The sequence below is a fragment of the Palaemon carinicauda genome, chromosome 19 (assembly GCF_036898095.1).
Source record: "Palaemon carinicauda isolate YSFRI2023 chromosome 19, ASM3689809v2, whole genome shotgun sequence".
Classification (NCBI taxonomy): Eukaryota; Metazoa; Arthropoda; class Malacostraca; order Decapoda; family Palaemonidae; genus Palaemon; species Palaemon carinicauda.
Window position 1 is genome coordinate 47189797 of NC_090743.1, and position 26757 is coordinate 47216553.

Genomic DNA, 26757 nt, shown 5'->3' on the forward strand with positions numbered 1-26757 from the left:
TGTTTTAGGTTTTGTCGTGTGATTTGTACTTTTATTTAAGGTTTAGGTAATTATATTTGCGTATACGTACTACTGTGTATGTGATTTGTTACAACATTGCTCTAACGTCAATTGTTTTGGTTCGAATCCGGCCGAAGAAAGGAAATTGGATTATTCTTCTATTTCCTACTCTGATTCAAGGCTTGTAGTGCTCTCTCTCTCTCTCTCTCTCTCTCTCTCTCTCTCTCTCTCTCTCTCTCTCTCTCTCTCTCTCTCTCTCTCTATATATATATATATATATATATATATAATTTGCATGCATATATATGTATATATACATATATACATATATATATATATATATATATATATATATATATATATATATATATATATATATAAAACTCACGTTAACCAAATACATAGAGCATGTGTAGAGAAAAGGATAGAATATCTCACGTAACAATATATATTAAGAAAGACTGAAATCCAACAATCACCGAACATATATGTACAAACGTAACATGAGTACTATCCCAATTGAAGAGAGTAAAAAGGTATCCTCTATATCATACGATGCCATACCAGAAGGAAACCTTTATAGAAATGTGAATTGGCAGATGAGACGAAGATTAGTTCGAGAAAGTAAGGAGTGGAATACATGGAGATGAAGAATTCGCGAGTAGGAAGGGCGATGCTGTAGAAGTGTAGAGAATGTCCCGTAAGGGACGGAGGCTTCCTCTAAGCGCCTCATATTGACAACAAATCTCGTCATCTGGGGACACTGCAGCAGAAGAGGAGGGCCGGCTATATTTCTCGCTGTTCGCCATCTGTTGATGAAAGAGGAAAAGCCGAACGAGGAGAGAGACAAGAGGATGTCTGTAAAGTCTTTTCCCTCTAAGAGGAAAGAGGACGTCTCTGAAGTCCTTCCCGTAATCTCGTTTGTTCGCCATCTGGTGGAATGAGGAAAGAGTCTTTTGATCGTCTGTATAAGGAGAGAGGAAAAGAACTTATATGTGTTTTTGTTGACAAGCTGTTAAGCGGAAGTAGACCGTGTTGTTCTTTGGTTTGTAATTATTAAAAAAAAAACAGACACTCACACACACACACAGACATATATATATATATATATATATATATATATATATATATATATATATATATATATATATATGTCTGTGTGTGTGTGTGTAATATTTGTTTTAATGTTACTGTTTTTAGAATATCTTATTTTAATTGCTCATTATTTCTCATATCGTTTATTTATTTCCTTATTTCCTTTCCTCACTGGGCTAATGTTCCCTTTTAGAGCCCTTGGGCTTATATCATCGTGTTTTTGCAACTATGGTTGTAGCTTAGCTAGTATTATATATATATATATATATATATATATATATATATATATATATATATATTTATATATATTTATATACTTATATATTTATATATATATATATATATATATATATATATACCATCTTTTGGATAGCGATATGATTTGGGGGGGGGGGAACTTATAAATCTATCTGCTAAGTAATCAGAAGCCATTGCCTGGCCTTCCCTGGTCCCAGCTTGAGCTCTGATCGCATGTATATATGTGCGGCCTCTTGGACATTTTGATGCCGCTCATGAGCGATCTTTAAACCTTGAGAATGATGACAGACTAGATATGAGATTATATTTCATTATATTGTGGTGTTTATTATCTTGTCTATTACGTCCTACTGTATGTCTATGTATTTTTCCTTGTTTCCTTTCCTCACTGGGCTATTTTCCCTATTGGAGCTCCTGGGTTTATAGCATTCTGCGTTTCCAACAAAGCTTACAGCTTAGCAATTAATAATAATAATAATAATGATAATAATAATAATAATAAATTCAGTCATAAAATTGATGATAAAATCTTATATTAAAACTTGTGTGATGCGCATCTCTCTCTCTCTCTCTCTCTCTCTCTCTCTCTCTCTCTCTCTCTCTCTCTCTCTCTCCAATATATTACTTTGCCTCTTAGTGCGTTTCCTGTTTTCAGTAATATAAAGAGAGATTTATTTTATTACTGTTTTCCTTTTTCGACGTTCCTTGCCAACCGGACTGGATGATGAAGACCCGGATGACATCCCTCCCTAAACTCCCCCCCCCCCTCCCCTCCCTCTCCCTTCTACCCTCTACCCATCCCTCCCTATCAACACCTTTTCCTTCTTTAAGAATGAGTCTGGGGCAAGGAAAGGGTTGGCATAAATGCCTTAATGGGAAATTCGGCCTTAATTCTCTGTTTATTATTATTATTATTATTATTATTATTATTATTATTATTATTATTATTAAACATGGGTGAGCAGTCTCTTGAAACAATCTCTGAAAATCTTTTGATAATATTTAGGCATGAAATATTATTATTATTATTATCATTATTATTATTATTATTATTATTATTATTTTCATCAACAGTAGTAGCAGTAGTATTAATATTTTTATTGTCACTCCTCTCCTCTTTATTTGCTGCTACTACTACTACTACTACTACTACTACTACTACTACTACTACTACTACTACTACTACTACTACTTTTCAAAGTTATTTTGCTATATTACAGTAAATATCTAATTTGATTGTTATTTCAGTGCAGCCACCTAGAGTAATATTCATTGCACTTTTATGATCAGTATAATACTGTGTATCCTCTTTTTTTTTAGGTTTATCATGAAACTCAAAATCTAGCTGTTCTTTATATTATTACTTGTTTTAAATCTATTGTTTTAAATGAGTATAACTTCAAAAGTTCAAACTTGCAGCAAATGTTTTTATGTTGAACAGGCTGACGTAAGTCCTTTTATAGTTTATATATGAAATATCTGTTTTAATATTGTTATTGTTTTTAGAAATATTTTATTTTAATTGTGCATTATTTCTTATATCGTTTATTCATTTTCTTATTTCCTTCCTCACTGGACTATTTTCCCCTGTTGGATCCCTTGGGCTTATAGCATCTTGCTTTTCCAACTAGGGTTGTGGCTTAGCAAGTAATAATAATAATAATAATAATTATAATAATAATAATAATAATAATAATAATAAAATAGATACCAATAATTGTTATATCTAATTGCACAGCTACTATTGAAAATAGGTTTTGTATGGTTTGGCCTATGTATAGTTTAGCATTCTCGTGCATGTAAACAAAGCTATTAGACATATATCTAAGGACGGACGCTGGTGACTGGTACAACACTTGAACATACGCGATGTTAGGCAGGGCAGCCGAGTAAGGAAATAAAACACGATAGAAGTAATGTACAATTAAATAAAATATCAGAAGAACAAATAGCAACATTAAAATAAATCTCATATATATATATATATATATATATATATATATATATATATATATATATATATATATAAACTACAAAAACGAAAAAAAAAAAACAAGAAGATGAATGAGATAGAATAATGTGCTCGAGCGTACCCTCAAGCAAAAGAATTCTACCCCACGACAGTGGAAAACTATGGTACAGATGCTATGGCCCTACACAAGACTAGAGAACGATGGTTTAACTAATGAGTAATCGGGTTCAGGTTTATAATCCATAGTCATACTTTATCAGATCTGCAGTAAAGATCGTGCCTCACATTTACTTCATTCAAATTACATATTGTATGCATGGCTTCTCAAAGTACTGTATAATGGGCTTACTCCTCAGTTCATATTATTATTATTATTATTATTATTATTATTATTATTATTATTATTACTTGCTAAGCTATAACCTTAGTCGGAAAAGCAGGATGCTATAAGCCCAGGGGCCCCAACAGAGAAAATAGCCCAGTGAGGAAAGGAAGCAAGGAAAAATAAAATATTTTAAGAACAGTAACCACATTAAAATGAACATTTCCTATATAAACTGTAAAAACTTTAACAAAACAAGAGGAAGAGAAATTTGATAGAATAGTGTGCCTGAGTGTACCCTCAAGCAAGAGAACTCTAACCCAAGACAGTGAAATACCATAAAACAGAATACCCAAGACTATTTCCTCTATAAGTTATGCATTAGGAAACACACCTTTATATCATCCATAACTTTTAGATCATGTATCATTTAGATGGTCTTAGGTCCCTGACACAAGAAATTCATGCATTGGTCATTATGTCTTTTTCACAGCCTTGGTTCATATCCCTCTTAGGTCATGCATCATCAGTTTTCTATTTTGAGTCAAGAATGACCAGAAAGGGTCATCATATTTATTTCATAGTTTGTATAGTTTTTTTTTTTTTTTTTATTTCATAACTTTACCCAAATTTTTTACTAATGTATTTTTTGTCAGATTTGTAATTCATGATCAAATTCTAATGCTCTTTGAATCATTTGTGATTTACATTGTGTTCAATTTTTGTGTAAGCACAGATTACAGAATTATGATTTAATTAGTCAGTACTGGGTTATTTATATGATATTGAAGTCTATTTATTTTGACACTTTTCGTGCAGGTTATTTATAATCCCTTAAACTCCAGGACATGTGTTTTGAGTTATGTACTGGGCAATTTACGTTACATTTAAAGCATGGGTTTTAAAATGGCTAAAAGTATGAATATCTTGATAAGTTTATATATTATTCATCTCACACTTGGTCTTCAGGTCATGTATCATGTGCTCCCCTTCCTTCAGGTAGTTAGCGCCTCAGGACAGGTATTAGCGGGAGAGCACCACCATCCTTCCGGGCAGCAGCAGCAGCAGCAGCAGCAAACAAGCGCCTTGTGTCTCCAGGTTTCTCAACCACAGCAGCAGCAGCAGGCAGACTACCATCATCACCATCACCTCCGCCACCACCACCACCACCACCACCACCACCAACACCACCAAAACCACCACCACGTTCAAACCCCCCACCATAACCACCACCATGAAGAAGAAGAGAGATCAGCAGCAGCAGCATTACCGAGCAGAAGTCCTCCTGGTTTGGTCCCAACCACGAAGCCCTCTGCCCATACCCATCATCCTGCCACGACGCCACCCACAGCCACCGCCATCTCCACTAACGCCCACGCCCCACGCGTCTCACCCACCACGCCGCCCACACGGTCCTTATCCACTCCCTCGTCTCCGCCCCTGATCCAGGGCAGTACTCCACTCTCCCAAATCGGTGCCCACCCATGCCCTCCCCCACCGGAGACCAGCATCGTCAATTTGCTGGGTAAGTAGGACGGCCATTGTCGATGGCTACTAAATTTCTGTGTTATTTTCACCTTATGCCTTCATACCCTCTACAATGTGTGGTGGCTCAAGTGTAGTTGAACCTTTCGATTCTTGAAATGTCAACAGAATTGTAGTTAAACCTTTCAATTCTTGAAATGGCGACAGAATTGTAGTTGAACCTTTTGATTCTTGAAATGAAAACAGAATTGTAGTTGAACCTTTTGATTCTTGAAATGAAAACAGAATTGTAGTTGAACCTTTTGATTCTTGAAATGGCGACAGAATTGTAGTTGATCCTTTTGATTCTTGAAATGGCGACAGAATTGAAGTTGAACCTTTTGATTCTTGAAATGAAGACAGAATTGTAGTTAAACCTTTCGATTCTTGAAATGAAGACAGAATTGTAGTTGATCCTTTTGATTCTTGAAATGAAAGAATTGTAGTTAAACCTTTTGATTCTTGAAATGAAGACAGAATTGTAGTTGATCCTTTTGATTCTTGAAATGGCGACAGAATTGTAGTTGATCCTTTTGATTCTTGAAATGGCGACAGAATTGTAGTTGAACCTTTTGATTCTTGAAATGAAGACAGAATTGTAGTTGATCCTTTTGATTCTTGAAATGGCGACAGAATTGTAGTTGAACCTTTTGATTCTTGAAATGAAGACAGAATTGTAGTTGATCCTTTTGATTTTTGAAATGGCGACAGAATTGTAGTTGAACCTTTTGATTCTTGAAATGAAGACAGTATTGTAGTTAAACCTTTCGATTCCTGAAATGGCAACAGAATTGTAGTTGAACCTTTCGAATCTTGTAATGGAGACAGAATTGTAGCTGAACCTTTCGATTCTTAAAATGGCGACAGAATTGTAGTTGAACCTTTCAATTCTTGAAATGGTGACAGAATTGTCGTTGAACCTTTCAATTCTTGAAATGGTGACAAAATTGTAGTTGAACCTTTCGAATCTTGTAATGGAGACAGAATTGTAGTTGAACCTTTCGATTCTTGAAATGGCGACAGAATTGTTGTTGAACCTTTCGATTCTTGAAATGGCGACAGAATTGTAGTTGAACCTTTCGATTTTTGAAATGGTGGCAGAATTGTAGTTGAACCTTTCGATTCTTGAAATGGTGGCAGAATTGTAGTTGAACCTTTCGATTCTTGAAATGGCGACAGAATTGTAGTTGAACCTTTCGATTCTTGAAATGGCGACAGAATTGTAGTTGAACCTTTCGATTCTTGAAATGGCGACAGAATTGTAGTTGAACCTTTCGAATCTTGAAATGGAGACAGAATTGTAGTTGAACCTTTCGATTCTTGAAATGGCGACAGAATTGTAGTTGAACCTTTCGATTCTTGAAATGGAGACAGAATTGTAGTTGAACCTTTCGATTCTTGAAATGGCGACAGAATTGTAGTTGAACCTTTCGATTCTTGAAATGGCGACAGAATTGTAGTTGAACCTTTCGATTTTTGAAATGGCGACAGAATTGTAGTTGAACCTTTCGATTCTTGAAATGGAGACAGAATTGTAGTTGAACCTTTCGATTCTTGAAATGGAGACAGAATTGTAGTTGAACCTTTCGATTCTTGAAATGGCGACAGAATTGTAGTTGAACCTTTCGAATCTTGAAATGGCGACAGAATTGTAGTTGAACCTTTCGATTCTTGAAATGGAGACAGAATTGTAGTTGAACCTTTCGATTCTTGAAATGGCGACAGAATTGTAGTTGAACCTTTCGATTCTTGAAATGGCGACAGAATTGTAGTTGAACCTTTCGATTTTTGAAATGGTGGCAGAATTGTAGTTGAACCTTTCGATTCTTGAAATGGTGGCAGAATTGTAGTTGAACCTTTCGATTCTTGAAATGGCGACAGAATTGTAGTTGAACCTTTCGATTTTTGAAATGGTGGCAGAATTGTAGTTGAACCTTTCGATTTTTGAAATGGTGGCAGAATTGTAGTTGAACCTTTCGATTTTTGAAATGGTGGCAGAATTGTAGTTGAACCTTTTGATTTTTGAAATGGCGACAGAATTGTAGTTGAACCTTTCGATTTTTGAAATGGTGGCAGAATTGTAGTTGAACCTTTCAATTCTTGAAATGGTGGCAGAATTGTAGTTGAACCTTTCGATTTTTGAAATGGTGGCAGAATTGTAGTTGAACCTTTCGATTCTTGAAATGGCGACAGAATTGTAGTTGAACCTTTCGATTTTTGAAATGGTGGCAGAATTGTAGTTGAACCTTTCGATTTTTGAAATGGTGGCAGAATTGTAGTTGAACCTTTCGATTCTGAATATGGTGCCAGAAGGATAGTCTTCCGGTTTTGTGGGTGATCTATGAAGAGCAGTACTTTCTGTTAGGCAGGTAAGTAAATAATTGTTGCAGATAGAAGGCTATTACTTTTTACACCCATTTCCATTGAAATGAAAAGGTGTATATGGAAATTCTGTGTATATGAATCATAAATAAGGTTTGTGTTTCTACACATGCGTGTTTTCGATGAATATGCATGTGATGTAATAAAAACATATTTTTCCTCAGTATTTCTCCTTCTTTTCCTCTGTTCCCATATTTTCTTGGGTCAGCATGAATTTCTTAAAATATTTTTTAGGGTTCAAAATAAACACCTGCTGGAGTATACAACTAGACTGTATCTTCAGATTGTGTCGAGATTGCAAGTCCCAACCTTAGGAATGTTATGTATCATCTTGAATAACAACAAGACTTTAAGACAACACCAATGACCGTTTGAAGAAATTAGCCTTACCTATCTTAAACTTGATTTTATTTTTAGCCTAACTAAAGATACATAGATCTCGCCACATGAAGCATAGTATCAACTTGAATAACACCAAGACTAAGATAACAGTGACTGTTTGAAGAAATTAGCATTTCCTTTGATATCTTGAATTTTATTTCATTTTTATCCTAAATAAAGATACATAGATCTCTCCACTTGAATGATAGACAAACACTGATCACATTCACCCGAGACATTTTCAGTACCCCTGTTGATCTGATCAACATCTCTGATTTCCTCTAACACATCCTTCAGTGTAAGGGGAAACTTGATGGAGAAAGTATCCCTTCATGGGTGGTATTAGAACCAGCTTACGGCACATAGAGTGAGCTTTCCTCAGTCTAACCATTTCATCTGTTGGTTTTAATTCTTTTAGTGAAGGAAGAATCCCTGCATTTCTTTAACATTTTGAACGTTTGCAGGGTCAATCAAGCATCTTTGTAGGAATCTCCTTACTACATTTGTTGAATAAACGATGGTCTTGAAGATTGTTAAGAAATTTCTGGATGGAGACTCGTTAGTGTATTCATACCTTTTTTTATTGGCGAAAACTTCAAAATCCTCAGAAATGGCAAATCTGTATTATGCAATCTTCAGATGTATCCTTCTAAAAACAGATTTAGTATGAAAACTACCTATCAATTAAGTTGGATTTCTATGAAGAATTCTCTAGGTTTATCCAGATTGTGAGAGCCTGACATAGTATCGTAATTATTTGCATAGATTCTCAATATGATATGAAAACTACCTATCTATTAAGTTTGATTTTCATGAAGAATTCTCTAAATAGATCCAAATTTTGGGTGCCTGTAAATATTCAAGTACGGATGTAAGACCACTTTGCAAAACTTCAAATTTCCTTCATATTTTTGTACTCATTATTGAATATCGAAACTTTTCCTTGTGCTTCTAATCAAATTAACCCTTTCGTCCCCTTCTCAGCACCCTTGACTCCGCCATCTTGTGAGGAGGAAGAGGACGGGGGAATGCGACGGCAGAAGCGAGGAGTTCTTCCGAAACACGCTACGGCTATCATGAAAGCCTGGCTCTTCCAGCACATCGTCGTAAGATTTAACAGTCGTTTATTGTTCTACTTCTAAAATAGGTGTTTTCTTGCAGGTTTGAAAAAGTTCTAGAACAGTTATTCTTAAACTGGGGGTGCCCCCCTAGGGTGACATCAAAAGTTTCCAAAGGGGTGCAAGCAATGTTTGCTAGATGGTGCCTACTATTTCTTCCATTTCTGATGCTAATTATAAACTTTCAGGGATAGGAGGCGTGAGATCAATGAATAATTCTGGGGGTCACAAGGCAAAAATATTCAAGAACCACTGTTCTAGACTGTGTTCAAGATTTTTATGGGGAACTGGATTAACTGGAGTTGGATTTATGGAAAAATTGTGTAAATGCAGTGTTTTAGATTAAAATGAAATGTTTCGTGAATACAATACAGTTACTCACTTGAGCTACACTCTTCGTATTCCAAAGTTATTGTTTGTATGGAAATGCGTTACCTATTTTCAAAATTATTTATTAATGTTAGTTTATGATTTATAAATCTATACATCAATTCTCATGATCAAAGAATTTAGGTAACTTCTTTTCAAAAAAAAAAAAAATACTTAATAGAAATCAGTAATCTGGAGGTTCAGTAAATTTCGGGAAATCATATTAGAAAATGGTTTTTGTATTACCAAAAAATCTAACTTTTAAACAATTTGAATCTTATATAAAGTCAAGTTGAAGGTTCCACATACGACATGGATTCTCATCCTCTCTCGCATTTGCAGCATCCATATCCTAGTGAAGATGAGAAGAGGCACATCGCAGCGCAGACGAACTTGACGCTTCTGCAAGTCAACAATTGGTTCATCAATGCCCGACGTCGCATCCTCCAACCAATGATTGACGCGTCCACTCCTCCTGACCAGAAGACCAAGAAATCGAAGGCCTACAATCCGAAGGCCTCTGCCACAAGGTTCTGGCCAGATAGTCTAATAAGTCTGCATGGTAAAACTCAGAATAACATCAGTACCGCTTCACCACTCGCTCGCAAGACTAATACTTTGTCTAACACTGGTACGTTGCATGGCTTGGGGGTTGTGGGCTTCTTGTCTTTACTGTATACTAAAGAGTGAATTGTGGTGCTCCAAGGTCAAAAGGGTATTTGATCGATTGATTGATTTAGAATTATCTGGTATCCTGACTTCGAAGGTCATTGATACTGATCAGAAGGGTTAGTGTCCTAAGTAGTTTATTAAAATTTGAGCAATAGATGCTTCCCTTTCAGAGAACCCTATTAGTGTTGCAGCTATAGAGCAAAAAGAATTGATTCCTGTAGCTACTCGTGCTATATATTTATCTTTCTGCAGTTGAAGGTGGACATTCCCAATTCCCCTGTGACTGATAGTTCTCCCTTTCATTTGAGGAATGTCAGCATACATAGAAATTAAAGTGTCTGACTAATACGTCATTACATAACGAAGAAATTAGATTCAGCAAATGGCTTGGTTTCCATCTTTGCAATCATATAAAACATTCTTACACTTCAGCATATTTACATACAGCCTTTAACTATTCTATCACAGTATTCAAATGAAAAACAGTAAGTGTATTTTTTGTCTTTTATCTATTATCAAAGTTTTTTTAATATTTATTACAATCATTTAGAAGTTGGAAATCAACCACTTAACACACTTATCCTTCCACACAAAAGAATGTGTATTTCAATTATAAAATGGCTTTAGATTCATTATACTGTAAATAGAAGTAGAAAAAAAGGCTGATATATTAGAGATTCCCCTGTTTACCCTAAGACATTTTTTTCCCATTTTATTGGTGTACCATTTTTCCTCAAGGGTTATATGGCGCTTCTGAATAACATATAACAAACGGTGAATATATAATAGCACCTAAGATATAGTTTGATGCCTTATAATGCATATTTCATAAACATTTATATGACTTGAGTAGTTCCACCATTACGTTTTTATAATAATGATTTCATGCAAGCATTGCCTCGACATTTTCCCCTGAGAAGTTGTTAACAAAGAGTAACAAGAAATATCTCTTAATGGGTTTATTATAATTTCAATACAGAAATTCGACTTACAAACATTCAGAGATACAAACACAAATCCAACTGAAAATAACAAAGATAAATAAATACTGTAATAAAATATTACATCATTTAATTCAGTAAGCAAAGCATATGAAACCCGACTCTTTGTTGACTTTTGAAGATGGAAATCATAGGCATGGGATTCACGTTAGGTCTACCCTAGGATAAAATCTAACAAAATTCGACTTACAAACAATTCGACATACAAACAATTCGACATACAAACAATTAGACTTACAAACAGCTTCTTGGAATCAAGTTTGTAAGTTGACGTTCTTCTCTAGATACATTTCACCAAAATAACGAATCTTATTCCAAGTAAATGATGGCATCATTTGTAGGTTATCTGATCAAATGTTTTCCTTCTACATGCCTCGAAATAGCATTGACGAGAAAAACTATCCATTTTTTAAGTTTATATTCCTCACATGATATTATTATTATTATTATTATTATTATTATTATTATTATTATTATTATTATTACTAGCTAAGCTACAACACTAGTTGGAAAAGCAAGATGCTATAATCCCAAAGGCTCCAACAGGGAAAAATAGCCCAGTTAGGAAAGGAAATAAATAAAACGATATAAGAAGTAATGAACAATTTAAATGAAATATTTTAAAAACATTAACATTTAAACAGATAAGTAATGAACAATTGAAATAAAATATTCTAAAATCATTACCATTAAAACAGATATTTCCTATGTAAACTATAAAAAGATTTATGTCAGCCTATTCAATAAAAAAAAACATTCGCTGCAAGTTTGAACTTTTGAAGTTAAATACGTCCGTTTTCGTAAATGATAGAGTTTAGTCTTAGTTGATTTACTGAATATGATTATTTTTCACTACACAAAACGAGCTCGGTACTGTAGTAGATTTTTCACTAGTCTACTCGACAATGTTGAGATGAAGACATTAAATCAGATTGTAAAGTTACTTCATTTCAACGAGCTTAAGAGCTTCACTTGGTGTATATGAAATATCTGTTTTAATGTTATTATGGTTTTTAAAATATTTTATTTTAATGGTTCATTACTTCTTATAGCGTTTATTTATTTCCTTATTTCCTTTCGTCACTGGGCTTTTTTTCCTTGTTGGTGCCCTTGGGCTTATAGCATCTTGCTTTTCCAACTAGGGTTGTAGCTTAATAGTAATAATAATAATAATAATAATAATAATATGGAGTAACATATAACTGATTTTTAATAGGTCAGAAACTGGACTTCACTGGTTAGATTATGGGTTTAATATGCATGAAGATTGGCTCTAGATTTCTCTCACCTGGAAAGAAGTGATGACTGCATGCTGAAATCGATATGATCACTAAAGGCTTCTAAATTCTATTTCAAACTATAAAGGTGGTTTTATTTCGTCTAAATCTCAGCAACGTCTCTTGAGTACAAAAGACGATATCTACAAATCATGTAACATTTCATATCAATTTTAAAGTCACTTAGAGTACAGACTGCTGTATATGTGTGTGTATATATATATATTTATATCATAAAAATCTCAGAGAAACGGGATGCTCAGACGCAGCAGAACCACATGAAAATTGAAATAGCAAATATAGGAGTAAGTCTTAACGTGACTAGCTTCGTGATAGAAGTATCACAAAACTAATCAGGACTTGATCTTATATTTTCTATTTCAATTTCCTGTGATTCTTTTGCATCTGAGCATATATATATATATATATATATATATATATATATATATATATATATATATATATATATATATATATATATGCGCAATTATGTGTCACACACACACTGACTAACCAAAACTATAGATATAAAAGAACAGACTACATTGCATCACATTTCATCAAAAACATTTCACACGAGGCACAAACTTCAGATCTACCATATTCCATGTTTAACTTAATAGCTTCATACATTATCCAAGGGCACGAACCATAAAATACTTCACATTTCCTCAAAGCCCACATCTTCACTTAATCACACAAGGCACATGTTTCACATTTCTTCTGCTGCATTCACCTTTCACTCATGTTTATATTCACATTAGCAAAATGAAGTACTGATGTATTCGTTGGATAGCTCTTGCACTGCTTTCAAATCTGCCGTCCATCTGATAGCCAATGCACACTGCTTACTTAACTTTATACTTTAAGCTAACGTTTCCACTCGGGTTTTGGTTATTAACATAATATAATATTGGTTGTTATTGCTTTGTTTATTGTTTAAATGCAATTTTTAATCTTTTATACAAAATCTATCTTGGTATTTAAATCATCTTCATATGTAATCATTATATCAACATTATCACTCTTTTGGGCTCAGGCCATGTCTTGATGGAAGGTTCTTTTAGGCAGCTTTCTAAGGGATATTTGCTACATTGATACTCCCAGAAAATTAAACCAAAGGTCTCAAGGATTCTAATTCCTGGCGCGAGTATCCAATTAAGGATATCGCATAATATCAGGGGACGTATTTTTTAGATACAACACATAGCAATCTTCACCCCGAATAGATTCAACTCTTTGATGAGTGGCGAAAGAAAGGGGGTGCCGTTCTAGGTACCCGGTGAACCTCCTTCCCCATTACTACTACGACTTCATTCCTTTTCTTGTAGCTCTCTAAGAGAGTTGTGCTCCCGTTAACCCGGTGTTGTGTTACAAGTTTTTTGGAATATTCATCATGCAATCTCCAGCATTTTCATCCTTTGGAAAGTTGAGTATTAATTCTTACCTGTGTATAATTTTAGTCTCCCTTTTCACAGTTAAATTTTGATAATTTAAGTGTGTTTAGGTGAGCCTTGCCCAGACCGGAGGCACCCATTTTATGACTGCAGTTGCCCGTTACTATTGCATTTTAGTAAGTCAGCAGGGCAACATTTCCCGGTATTAAGCTATAATGTTAGCTATGTAGGCAAATTATACAAGTGGTGATCTTGCATACATGAATTTTATTCCTCTTCCTATTATGTGACTTTACTGATCGTATGCGGCGGGAGCCCCGGTGGTACCAAACCTTGTCCGGGGATCCTACCAGAGTGAGACTACGCTTGCTCATTTATACGTTGGTTAAGTAATTCCCCATGTTTAGCCTCACCCTATCATTCCTTATTGATTCGGATGAGAACTTACATTCTCTAGAATCTATGGATAAGGTATGAAATGCATTCTCTCTCAGAGAAGAGGCTAAACCCTTCCTCCCTCCCTGAGTGCCACCGCCGCTACAGGCGGCAACCACTTTCTTCTTCATTGCCATCGAGCTCCAGCTTTGATTTAGATAGTGACGAACTCAGGGTGCCCTTAGGAACCATGTTTCCTCTGCCACCGATGACGACATTAGCACAGGAAGCCATGCTTCCTCAGTTCACCTTTGTAGGTAGACGGCATACCTGCTGCCACCTTTCATCTCAGTGAACTACAAGACCCTTACCCTTCCCCCTTCTGTCCTTTAGTGACGTCATAGCTGTCACAATTCTCTTTTGCCAGTATTCTGACAGTCATCCTGGCTTGCTAGGTTGACTGCGTTACCAGCTGGTACCTTGCCAGCGGCAGTTAGTTCAGCCGCCTCAGCCACCTTCCCCCTTATGCCCTTCCTTCACCGAAAGTGAATATCATGGGGGGAAGATTGAACCGGCACTGACGGCTGACGGTGGGGAACCTAACATACTTTGGAGAAATCCTCAGCCCTCTCTTGGTCTGCCATCCACAATCTTGTCGCCGGTGGTATAGCCGGCGGCAGCCCTTTTGTGGATGGGTGGAAGCCAGAATCAGACAGATTCTTATCCCTTCCATTGGAACTCTTCCAATTGTTATGTTAACCATAATAATAGGAATCTCTCCTTCCTCAATGCTTTCTCTCTTTCTATCAGTTAGTGCCGCCAGGTACTAACCTAACCGCGGCAGTGCGCCGGCTAACTACAGCATACAACTATAGAGTAGTACACATATTTTCTAACATACTTTGTGTTTCCTGTCGCAGTCCATTGTTGGGACCACGATTTTGTGTTGAGGCTGAGAACTCCCTCAACACCCAGATGGTTTATTTCGATCATCATGACCTCAAAAAATCACCGATCAGTGTTAATGTATACTACAGGTAGATAATGTTAGTCTAGCACTTACTAGCAGTAACTCTAGTCCCTAGAGTTTACTCCTACCTTGTATTCTCCCTATCAGGGAACTAAATATTAATCACTGACAGAGGTCTCAGCAATGGCCTGGGAGGGGAAACACAGATGTGTCTTTTCTACTTCTTTTCAAGCTTACTATCGTAAGCTACCATAAACGATAGTAATTACTATTGATGATAAAAATTGTATGCTTTTATATCACTGATATGAAAAATTATATACTCATTGAGCTCCTTTTCCTTAACAGGAGGAGCCAATGGAGAAGTGTGCAGCCTTAGCCTACAACCACAAAGGCAAAGACTTTTGTGGCCACACGAAGTGCAGGACTCATGCCCCCTGCTGCATCGTGTCGGGAGTCCTCAAGTATTGGGACCCGAAGGGTTGCCCCACCTGTTTGACCCTGCTGGCCAACGGCTTCAGAGAAGCTCCCTCAGCCAACATAGAGACTAGAGATACAGCGAGGGAGACCCTTCACAAATGGGTAAGTAGATTCCAAAAGTATTTTCAGGGACCGTACTTACCTGACGACGCCCTAAGGTGCCTACTGTTCCCCAAAGCTCTACCAAACGTGGTGGTGCCCCAGCAACAGGTCCAGTCTTCCCTCATATAACTGAAAATCGACGCGGACATAGACAAGACACTGGAAGGCATGGACATCCACCAAGAAAGGACGTCAGAAGTGTCCATTGACACTGAGAAGGACCTACTAAAAGGAGGCCCGAAGAAAACGTGGAACATCCACAAGCGGAGGAAGAAGAATCCGTTTCAACGGCAACCGAAGACAGGATCAGTTCACCATGACGGCATACCAACATATGCCGTCAACCTCTTCAACCCCAACTCCACAACCACTGGCACATGCCGTCAAGAACGAAGAGATCCTCACTTCGATTCAACGATTGATGGAGTTGTTCTAAAAGGTACAAGAGATGATGAGAGAATCACTCAGACTGCAACAGATACTATTGCAAGAGAGGACGGACCGCCCCGGACCTACCAAGAGCTCTACTAAGAAGCCCCTTAAGGTGCTGAATGCTCTCACCGTTCTGAAACCAACCCCTGGAGGTATGCGAAGCGCACATGCCCATGTGGAAAACTATTCGTCTCGGAGAAATTGGTGACCAAACTGATTGAAGATCTTGAGTTCTGGCCTAACTTTTCAGCTTATCCAGAATGTTACGAGAGACTGCGGGATGAACATGCAACCCATGAGGAAACGGTACCCAAAGAGGTCATTGTCTTTGAGCATGACAAGGCGCAAGCCATCCTCCTGAAAACCTTGAAAGGAGCCGGGTACACCAACTCCAAAGTCTCAGCACTGAGCAAGAGACATCCCACCTTTCTTGCTCCTTCCTCCATCTCTTTCCCCTTTCCAGAGAAAGCACTAGACTTCACCGTCAAGGCAGTCGACACGGGCAAACCCTGCCCAACCCATGAGGAATGCAATCTATTCTCTCTAGCACTGCCTGCCTGCGAGGAGAAGTGGAAGGAATTCCACCCAACCTTCTCCGTCTCAAAATTGGATCCAGAGATAGCAGGCCACCAGTTCAATGGGAACCTTCCGAAGTTGCCAGACCATCTTCTGAGGAGGGAACAGTAGACGAAGGAGAGACTTGCGCCCTCCTTTTCTCATCAGAACTGCCTGGAAATGAGTGCAGGTCTACAGAACGCCCCAGAAATGTTCATTTTCCTGGGTAAGTCCCACATGGGTACCCTTGTGAAAGACTATTATGCTTTCCTCAGAGCGAGGAGAGCCTGCAGAGAGTTCGTTTTGGCCTCAACGACCAGAAGACACGAGCCAAGGAAACTGATTACCTCAAACATCTGGGGTAAAGACCTTTTCCCACTGGAACTGGTCCAAGAGATCATAGCCAGAGGAACCACAGAGAACTGGAACCTTCTCCAAAAGTGGGGCATGAGCTCAAAGAGGAAATCTTCCTCGGACGTAGGTCCCCAGCCTAAGAATAAAAAGGCAAGGAGAGCACGCAGACCTGCACAACTTAATGCCGTGACTATGACCACGATGCCTCAGACCACTTTCCAGGTAGCCCAGTCGCCAATGTTTAACACCAACGTTGAGAGGCAGTCGACTTCCTTTCGCCTTAGTCAGAAAGGAAATGGCCCTAAGAGAAGTTCGCCCGGAGGGGACTCCTCCCAGGGCCGAGTATGACGTGGTCACGAAAACAAATCCACAGGACCCCCATCTAAAGAGGGGTTCCAGGTAGGAGGCAGACCATATCACTTTCGAGATCACTTGACCTTCGATCCCTGGGCCCACAGCCTATTAACGAATGGACTCAGGTGGAAATAGAATAGAACTCCACCCCGTTTTCCAAAATTCTTCCAACACTCCACCCCCTCGCTAGAAGAATATACCTCAGAACTCTTGAATAAGAAGGTAATAAGAAAAGCAAAATCCATCAAATTCCAGGGAAGGCTGTTTTGTGTTCCCAAGAAAGACTCGGACAAACTCAGAGTCATTCTAGACTTGTCTCCACTCAACAAGTTCATCGAGACATAAGGACACTTCTACCAAAAGAAGCAAACACAGTCTCAATAGACTCAGCAGATGCTCACTGGCATCTTCTATTTAGCCGCCCTTTCTCCTCCTACCTAGGATTCATGCTACAGAAGAAATGTGTCTTCAGAGCAATGTCCTTCGGATTGAATACAGCCTCAAGGATATTCACGAAGCCGGCAGACACAATCGTCCAGCAGCTACACTCCGAAGGAGTTCAAGTACTAGCATATCTAGACTATTGACTGGTATGGGCAGCATTCAAGACTACTTGTCTGCAGTCAGCCAACAAGGTGATCCAGTTCCTAGAACACCTGGGCTTCAAGATCAATCGCAAAATGTCTCGCCTTCCTCCAGCTCAGAAGTTGCAATGGCTAGGAATCCAATGGGACTTAAAGTCACACCACCTCTCCATGCCATCCAAGAAGAGGAGAGGGATAGAGGGATCTGTCAAGAGACTAATCCGTCACAAGAGGATTTCAAGACGCCAACAGGAAAGAGTATTGGACTCTCTCCAGTTTGCGGCAATGACAGACCCGGTGCTAAAAGCACGTCTAAAAGATGCGTCAAGAGTCTGGAGAAGATACACATCAAACGCTCGAAGAGATCAACCAAGGTTGACCCCGACCCTGTTGCGTGCGCAGTTAAGGCCGTGGTCAACAGCCAAGAGCCTAGCACGAACAATTCCCCTGCAACCACCACAGCCATCAGTGGAGGTAGCACAGACTCTTCCTCGAAAGGATAGGGTGGCCATTATCACGAGAGAAAAAGGCAACGGAATTGGTCGCATCAGTTCAAAACTTTTCATATCAACGTTTTGGAAGCTCTGGCATTTTTCCTGACATTGAAGACACTATCCCCTCGCAGAACAATCCACATCAGATTGGCCCTGAACAACGAAGTGATAGCAAAATGTTTAAATCGACAAGGCTCGAGATCATCTCACATCGGACATGTGATATTAGTCACCTTTCAGCTTTGACAAGGAAGAAGGGATGGCACCTATCAGCAGTTCACCTACAAGGGTTCTGCAATATGACGGCGGACGCTTTATACAGGCGAAGCCCATAGAGACAGAATGGTCCCTAGACGCAGACCCATTCTCCTTCACCTCGGAAAAAGTCCCGGAACTGCAGACCGACCTCTTCACAACGAGCGACAACAAGAAACTACCTCGTTATGTAGCCCCTTAGATGGACCCTCCAGCAGAGGCGATGGACACCATGTCCCTCGACCAGAACAGGTGGAATCACATTTACCTGTTTCCACCAACCATCCTCCTGCTAAGAGTCCTCGACAAGCTAAGATCCTTCAGAAGGACAGCAGCAGTAGTGGCCCCAAGTGGCCCAAAAACAATTGGTTCCCTCTAGTTCTAGAACTGAAACTGAAGCTGTTCCCTCTGCCTGATGCAGCATTATCCCAACTGGTCCAGAATTTGACTGTCTACGCTTCATCCTCTAGAACCAACAACCTACATCTCACGATTTTCTCGCCCTAGCGTTGAACTAAAGGTTTAGAATCTCTAAGGATAAAGTTGACTTCATTAAAGAGTATAAGTCAAGTTCGACTAGGAGACAATATGAATCGTCATGGAATAAATGGGTGTCCTTTGTGAAATCAAGGGAACCAACAGAAATATCGATAGATTTGTCTAGCTTTCTTCATATTCCTACACGAACAAGGCCTGGCTTCCACTACAATTACCTCGTGTAAGTCGGCCCTGGCTAGACCACTTTTGTATGCTTTTGGAGTGGACCTCTCTAGTGAAATCTTTAATAAGATCCCAAAAGCATGCACTAGACTCAAGCCAGCAACCCTACCAAAGCCCATCACGTGGTCTTTGGACAAAGTCTTGCACTATGCTTCGAACCTAAACAATGAGAATTGTACTCTAAAGGATCTAACAAAAAGTAATTTTTCTGTTTGCCATAGCCTCAGGGGCTAGAGTTAGTGAAATAGTGGCCTTATCTAGAAACGAAGGCCATATTCAGTTCCTAGACACAGGAGAACTGAACCTCTTTCCTGATCCTGCCTTTCTTGCCAAGAATGAGCTACCCACCAAGAGGTGGGGTCCTTGGAGAATCTGCCCTTTGAAGGAAGATACCTCTCTGTGCCCAATAGAGTGTCTTAAGGTCTATCTTCGAAGAACTTCAGACTTCAAGGGAGGACAGCTCTTTAGAGGCGAAACCTCAGGATCAAACCTATCCCTAAGACAACTGAGAGCAAAGCTCACCTACTTTATTCGCAGAGCGGATCCTGACAGCACACCCGCAGGTCACGATCCAAGGAAAGTTGCTTCTTCATTGAACTGCTTTCAACATATGGACTTTGGAAGACTCCGCTCATACACTGGGTGATCATCCAGGGTCTTTAAAAAACACTAGGCGAAGCAAGTGCATGAAATAAAACATTTTGTGGTGGCAGTGGGTAGTGTTATAAAACCCGTCATCTAGCGCTGCGATGAACAGTGAACTGTTTTGGGACTTTCCAGTGCATCGGGCACATGGGTGCACTTACCCTCAAGTGCAAAATCATAACAATGATCAACACACTGTTCCATATAGGTGCATATCTGACCAATAACACCAGTGCCAAGTGAACGTTTGCATCACAGTTTTTATGCATTCCTAAATTCTGTACAAGCCAGTTAGATTTGGTTTCACATTTCCATTGAGTGGCATTATTCCGATAATGAAATTACATATTTTTTCTACAAGAGAAAATATGGACCCTGATGTGTTTTCAATGCTGGATCAGATTTATACCCTATTGTAACTATATTTGATAATCTAGTTGCAAGGTAAAAATACTAAACGTATTTGCGTCTCATTGCTGCTATCTTAGTTGCAGACAAATAAAACATGCTAGAGTTTTAATTAAACCCTAGAAGGGACCAACTTGAAATCAGGATACAGATTTCCAAGGTATGTGATAGGTAATCTCTTAAGTTTTACCTTCCATTCCTATGGAAATTCAAGCCTTGAATCCTTATTGTCGATGTCGACACTTTCCCTGCAGGAGCCAGAAAGCACTAAACCAGTTAAAGGTTTAGTGGAAATGACAGCTAAGTGGAATTTCACATACAGGTCTAGCAGACCAGATAAGGAAATCCATTCAAGGTAGAAGGCACATACACAAACCCACAGCTATAGTAATTTTAAGTTAATTCTCTAGTATGTTTCCATCAGGACGACATGGCCTGAGCCCAAAAAACGGACTTTAAGCAAAGCGAAAAATCTATTTTTGGGTGAGAGTGCCATGTCATCCTAATGGACCCTCCCTTTGCCGACTCCTCCCAAAATTACTTTATCTTCGGCCATTTCTGCTTAACAACAAGAAAAAGAATGAAGTCGTAGTAGTAATGGGGAAGAGTTAAATCTATTCGGGGTGAAGATTGCTATGTGTCGTATCTGAAGAATACTTCCCCTGATATTATGCGATATCCTTAACTGGATACTCGCGCCAGGAGTTAAAATCTTTGAGACCTTCGGTTTAATTCTCTGGGAGTATCACTGCAGCAAATATCCCTTAGAAAGCTACCTAAAGGAATCTTCCATCAGGACATGGCACTCTCACCCAAAAATAGATTTTTCAATTTGCTCAAAATCCGTTATTTAGGCATTTTAAGATGTTATAAAATGAAGCTGGACTGCTATTGAATCTATCAATTTTGTTATTTTAGTCATTGAATGTGTTAATTTGTTATTTGAGAGTCAAATTATCAATTTTGTTATTCAGAAGTCTGTGAATCTATAAGTTTTGTTATTTGAGTCTTTGAATCTATCAGTGTTATTATTTGAAAGTTTTTGAATCTATCAAATTAGTCATTTAAGAGTGTGAATCTATTAATTTTGTTATTTGGGTGTCTTTGAATCTATCAATTTTGTTATTTGAGAGTCTGTGAATCTATCAAATTATTTATTTGAGAGTCTTTGAATCTATCAATTTTGTTGGAAGTCTTTGAATCTATCAGTTTTGTTGAAAGTCTTTGACCCTATCAATTTTGATATTTTAGTCTTTGTATCAATCAATTTTGTTGAGTCTTGGAATCCATTAATTTTGTTATTTTAGTCTTTGAATCTATCTATTTTTGAGAGTCTTTGAATCATCAATTTTGTTGAGTCTTTGAATCTATCAAATATGTTCTATGAGTCTTTGAATCTATCAAATATATTATATGAGAGTCTTTGAATATATCAATTTTGTTATTTGAAAGTCTTTAAATCTATCGTTTTTGTTATTTGAGAATCTTTGAATCTATCAGTTTTGTTATTTGAGTCTGAATCTATCACTGTTGTTATTTGAGATTCCTTGAATCTGTCAATTTTGTTATTTGGGTCTTTGACCCTATCAGTTTTGCTATTTGAGAATCTTTAAATCTATCATTTTTATTTGGAATTTAAATCTATCAATTTTATGTGGGAGTCTTTGAATCTATCAATTTTGTTATTTGACTTGTGTATCCAGTGGTTACTAGTCCCTCCTTGGTTTTACAAGTTCTGGACTATTAAACTTTATGGAATATTAGAAAATTCCGTTCTCAGGTTTTCTTATCAGAACAATCCATGATGACAATTGTGGTCATTTGATGAATCAGATATTTATTCCTTGTCATTATTTTCACGTTCAACAGTCAAGAGGCCATTTACACTTACCCATGAAATGCATTAGTTTCATAAATATATCATAATCTTGTTTTTGTATTCAAGGATTTATAAACTTTGAATTTATTTACCAGCCTTGCATTTGTGTCCAAGTTTCACCACTAGATTCACTAGTTACATGTTCGTTTTGACTGCAAAATAGTGCGAAATTGCTTGGAGTCATATGAAAACTGTCATTATACTTTCAAATAATAGAAATATTTTGATGCATTATTTGAATTTAAAAACGATATATTGTTCCCCGTTTGAGTATCAACTATTAGCACTGTTATATTTAATTATTTTTAATTATCATAAAATGACAATGGCACTAGTTTGGATCAAAGATTTTGATGAAAAAATCAGTCTCAATAATTTTTCCATCTTCAAGACATAGTTGTTGATGTCATACTCCTGTCAACGTTTGTTTCAATCCTAATACCTCTAATTAAACATTAAAAATGCATAATAAGATTTTCAGTAATGCTAATTCTATAAAATGTTTATGATATCAAGGTAACTGAAAAGTCAAAGATGGTCAGGTCGAAAGTGCATAAAACTTGCTTAACATATTTGTAATCTAGTTGATCTTTGGACTTTGTATGAAAAGATAAGGTCTGGTGGAATGGTTATCTGATGACAATAATGATTCTACAATAAACTGTTCATTGTACCAAGAATTTAGGCAAAGTTTAGGGTGTTTGTAGACTGTGTTCTGGTTCTATGCTGTTAAAGGTACCAATTCTAAGACGTGTCTTTTATGGATAATACCTAATACTATGTTGTAAAGTTTACCATCTATTGTTTTAATGAATGTTTCAGTGAGACCAACATTAGAATGTCTTTCGTAAGACATTAAGAATATATGTGTATGATCATCTAATGTTGCTATGAGGGTCTTGAAATATAAGGGTAACTACAATGGGCACTCGGTGAGTGCATACCTTCACCTATATTGTGTTGTATATTTAAAGATAGGCAATTGAATTGTGCACATTTTGTCACTGGTTTTATGCAAATCGGATAAAAATTGACCACGATATAACAAAAAAGTTTTTAACCGGTTTGCTAACTTTTGACCCAATCACTCCCAAAATCTAAAATTTTCCTTGGATCATGGCCAATCATCCCACCAAATTTCATGAGGTTAGGTCAAATATTTTTTGAGTTTTGTGATTCATTTTTTACCTTTTCGTGACCTTGGCCTTAACTTTTGACCCAATCACTCACAAATCTAATCAAATTGTCCTTGGATCATGACCAATCATCCCACCAAATTCCATGAGATTCGGTCAAATAGTTTTTGAGTTACGTGAATCACAAACGCACACACAGACATACAAGCATATACCTATCAAAACGTAATCTTCCCCGCAACGAAGTTGGCGAAGGTAATAAATTCCAGACTTAATCATCATAGCCTTATGAATTCCTTAAATCATTTGATTACTGGTAGTCCCAAAGTTATTGGTACATTGAAATTTCGACATATATCTTAGTTTATCGTTAAAGCAACTCGTTCTTTGTACCATGTGTGTAGGGATGTACTGCATATACTGGTACATGTATTTTATTGATAGAATTGATATTTTCACTTAACAAGAAAATATTAAAACAAAAAAAAATTTATGCAAACAAGAAATTAGGTATCCATGTGCATGACAAATATATTGAAACAAACAAAATGGTATACAAACTTGAAATTGGTTATCCATCTGCAATTCTGCATAACAAAAATATTGAAACAAACAAAATGGTATACAGACAAAAAATAAGTTGTCCATCTGTAGTATCTTGATTACTAACGTTCCATCGACAAAGCAATATTTGAAGAATACAGTACAGTACTATATGTCTGTACAGTAGGTTAAATAAAAAACGGCAAATTCTCACGTCATGAAAGCTCATACAACAATGACACATTTTCAATTTAATGATAAATAGCTATATATTACACTACCACCATCAAGTTCTCAGTTTTATCGTTTTGAATACATAAACCTTTCGAAATTGCTGACATTATGTAGGTTCTATACTATAAAATGTTTAACCGTAAAGGGAAAGGATATTCAAAATAGGGTCTTCATTTTGTCATTATCTTCATACTCATTTCTTGACTTTTTTTTCTTTTGGAACTGCTTCTTGTGATTCCATACTTACGTACAAGTATTTTTAACATAGCAAAATATAAGAATTTCTTCTCCCATTTCCATGATTACAACATTTGTTCTGTCATGTTCAGATGTTCATCAATAAGAAATTTATAGTTTTTCATTCTTTGTTATTTTCACTCCTATAATGTTTTGGAAAGAAGTGAAGAGAGTAAGGAAGGCTGGTTCGAGAATTGAAGAGACAGTGAAAGATGGAAATGGAAGGTTGTTAAAAGGAGAGGAGGCAAGGAAAAGGTGGACGGAATATTTTGAAAGTTTACTGAATGTTGAGGATAATAGGTAGGCTGATATAATTGCTGTTGTAGGTGTTGAGGTGCCGGTGATGGGAGATGAGAATGAGAGAGAGAGATTACTAGAGAGGAAGTGAAGAGAGCATTAGATGAAACGAGAGTAGGAAAAGCATCTGGTATGGATGGTGTGAGAGCTGAGATGTTGAAGGAAGGGGGTGTGACTGTACTTGAATGGTTGGTGAGATTGTTTAATATGTGTTTGTGTTGTCAATGGTACCAGTAGATTTGGTTTGTGCATGTATTGTACCACTATATAAGGGTAAGGGAGATGTGCATGAGTGTTGTAATTCAAGGGGTAATAGTTTGTTGAGTGTAGTTGGAAAAGTGTATGGTAGAGTACTGATTAATAGGATTAAGGATAAAACAGAGAATGCAATCTTAGAGGTACAGGGTGGTTTTAGAAGAGGTAGGGGTTGTATGAATCAGATATTTACAGTTAGGCAGATATGCGAGAAATATTTAGCATAAGGTAAGGAAGTGTATGTTGCGTTTATGGATCTGGAGAAAGCGAATGATAGAATTGATAGGGAAGCAATGTGGAATGTGATGAGGTTATATGGAATTGGTGGAAGGTTGTTTCAAGCAGTGAAAAGTTTCTACAAAGGTAGTAAAGCATGTGTTAGAATAGGAAATGAAGTGAGCTATTGGTTTCCGGGGAGAGTTAGGCTGAGACAGGGATTTGTGATGTCGCCATGGTTGTTTAACTTGTATGTTGATGGAGTGGTGAGAGAGGTGAATGCTCGAGTGCTTGGACGAGCATTGAAACTGGTAGACGAGAATGATCATGAATGGGAGATAAATCAGTTGTTGTTTGCGGATGATACTGTACTGGTTGCAGATGCGGAAGAGAAGCTTGGCCGATTAGTGACAGAATTTGGAAGGGTATGTGAGAGAAGGAAGTTGAGAGTTAATGTGGGTAAGAGTAAGGTTATGAGATGTACGAGAAGGCAAGGTGGTGCGAGGTTGAATGTCATGTTGAATGGAGAGTTACTTGAGGAGGTGGATCAGTTTAAGTACTTGGGGTCTGTTGTTGCAGCAAATGGTGAAGTGGAAGCAGATGTACGTCATAGAGTGAATGAAGGATGCAAAGTGTTGGGGGGCAGTGAAGGGAGTGGTAAAGAATAGAGGGTTGGGCATGAATGTAAAGAGAGTTCTGTATGACAAAGTGATTGTACCAACTGTGATGTATGGATCGGACTTTTGGGGAATGAAAGTGACGGAGAGACAGAAATTGAATGTGTTTGAGATGAAGTGTCTAAGGAGTATGGCTGGTGTATCTCGATTAGATAGGGTTAGGAACGAAGTAGTGAGGGTTAGAACGGGTATAAGAAAGGAGTTAGAAGATAGAGTGGATATGAATTTGTTAGAGGTGGTTTGGCCATGTTGAGAGAATGGAAAATGGCTGTCTGCTGAAGAAGTTGATGAATGCAAGAGTTGATGGGAAAAGTACAAGAGGAAGACCAAGGTTTGGGTGGATGGATGGAGTGAAGAAAGCTCTGGGTGATAGGAGGATAGATGTGAGAGAGGCAAGAGAGCGTGCTAGAAATAGGAATGAGTGGCGAGTGATTGTGATGCAGTTCCAGTAGGCCCTGCTTCTTCCTCCGGTCGCCTTGGATGACCGTGGAGGTAGCAGCAGTAGGGGATTCAGCCTTATGAAGCTTCATCTGTGGCACCCTAGCAGTACCAGCCGAACTCGGTTGAGTCCCTTGTCAGGCTGGAAGGAACGTAGAGAGGAAAGGTCCCCTTTTTTTCATTTGTTTGATGTCGGCTAACCCCCAAAATTGGAGGAAGTGCCTTGGTATATGTATGCATGTTTATTTATCTAGTGTTATTATTATCGTTTTGTTGGTTTAAATATGTATCTCCATTCCACTTCACCATCTGGTGTTTTATCTTTCTCTGTTCATCGGTTTATTGCCCT

At 37.7% G+C, this 26757-nt stretch overlaps 1 protein-coding gene across 2 annotated transcripts in view; it reads left to right on the forward strand.

The window, feature by feature from the left end:
• The first annotated feature begins 4554 nt into the window (after nucleotides 1-4554).
• The window catches only part of LOC137658625 (homeobox protein unc-62-like), a 30796-nt gene continuing 8593 nt past the window's right edge, over nucleotides 4555-26757 (forward strand). The window contains exons 1-3 of one of the 2 annotated variants that reach the window (XM_068393549.1): nucleotides 4555-5172; nucleotides 8919-9040; nucleotides 9764-10052. In XM_068393549.1, the coding sequence (XP_068249650.1) occupies nucleotides 4566-5172; nucleotides 8919-9040; nucleotides 9764-10052 (1018 nt within the window). In that variant the 5' untranslated portion in view covers nucleotides 4555-4565. The remainder of the gene's footprint in view (nucleotides 5173-8918; nucleotides 9041-9763; nucleotides 10053-26757) is intronic. The other variant, XM_068393550.1, reaches the window with a different exon arrangement.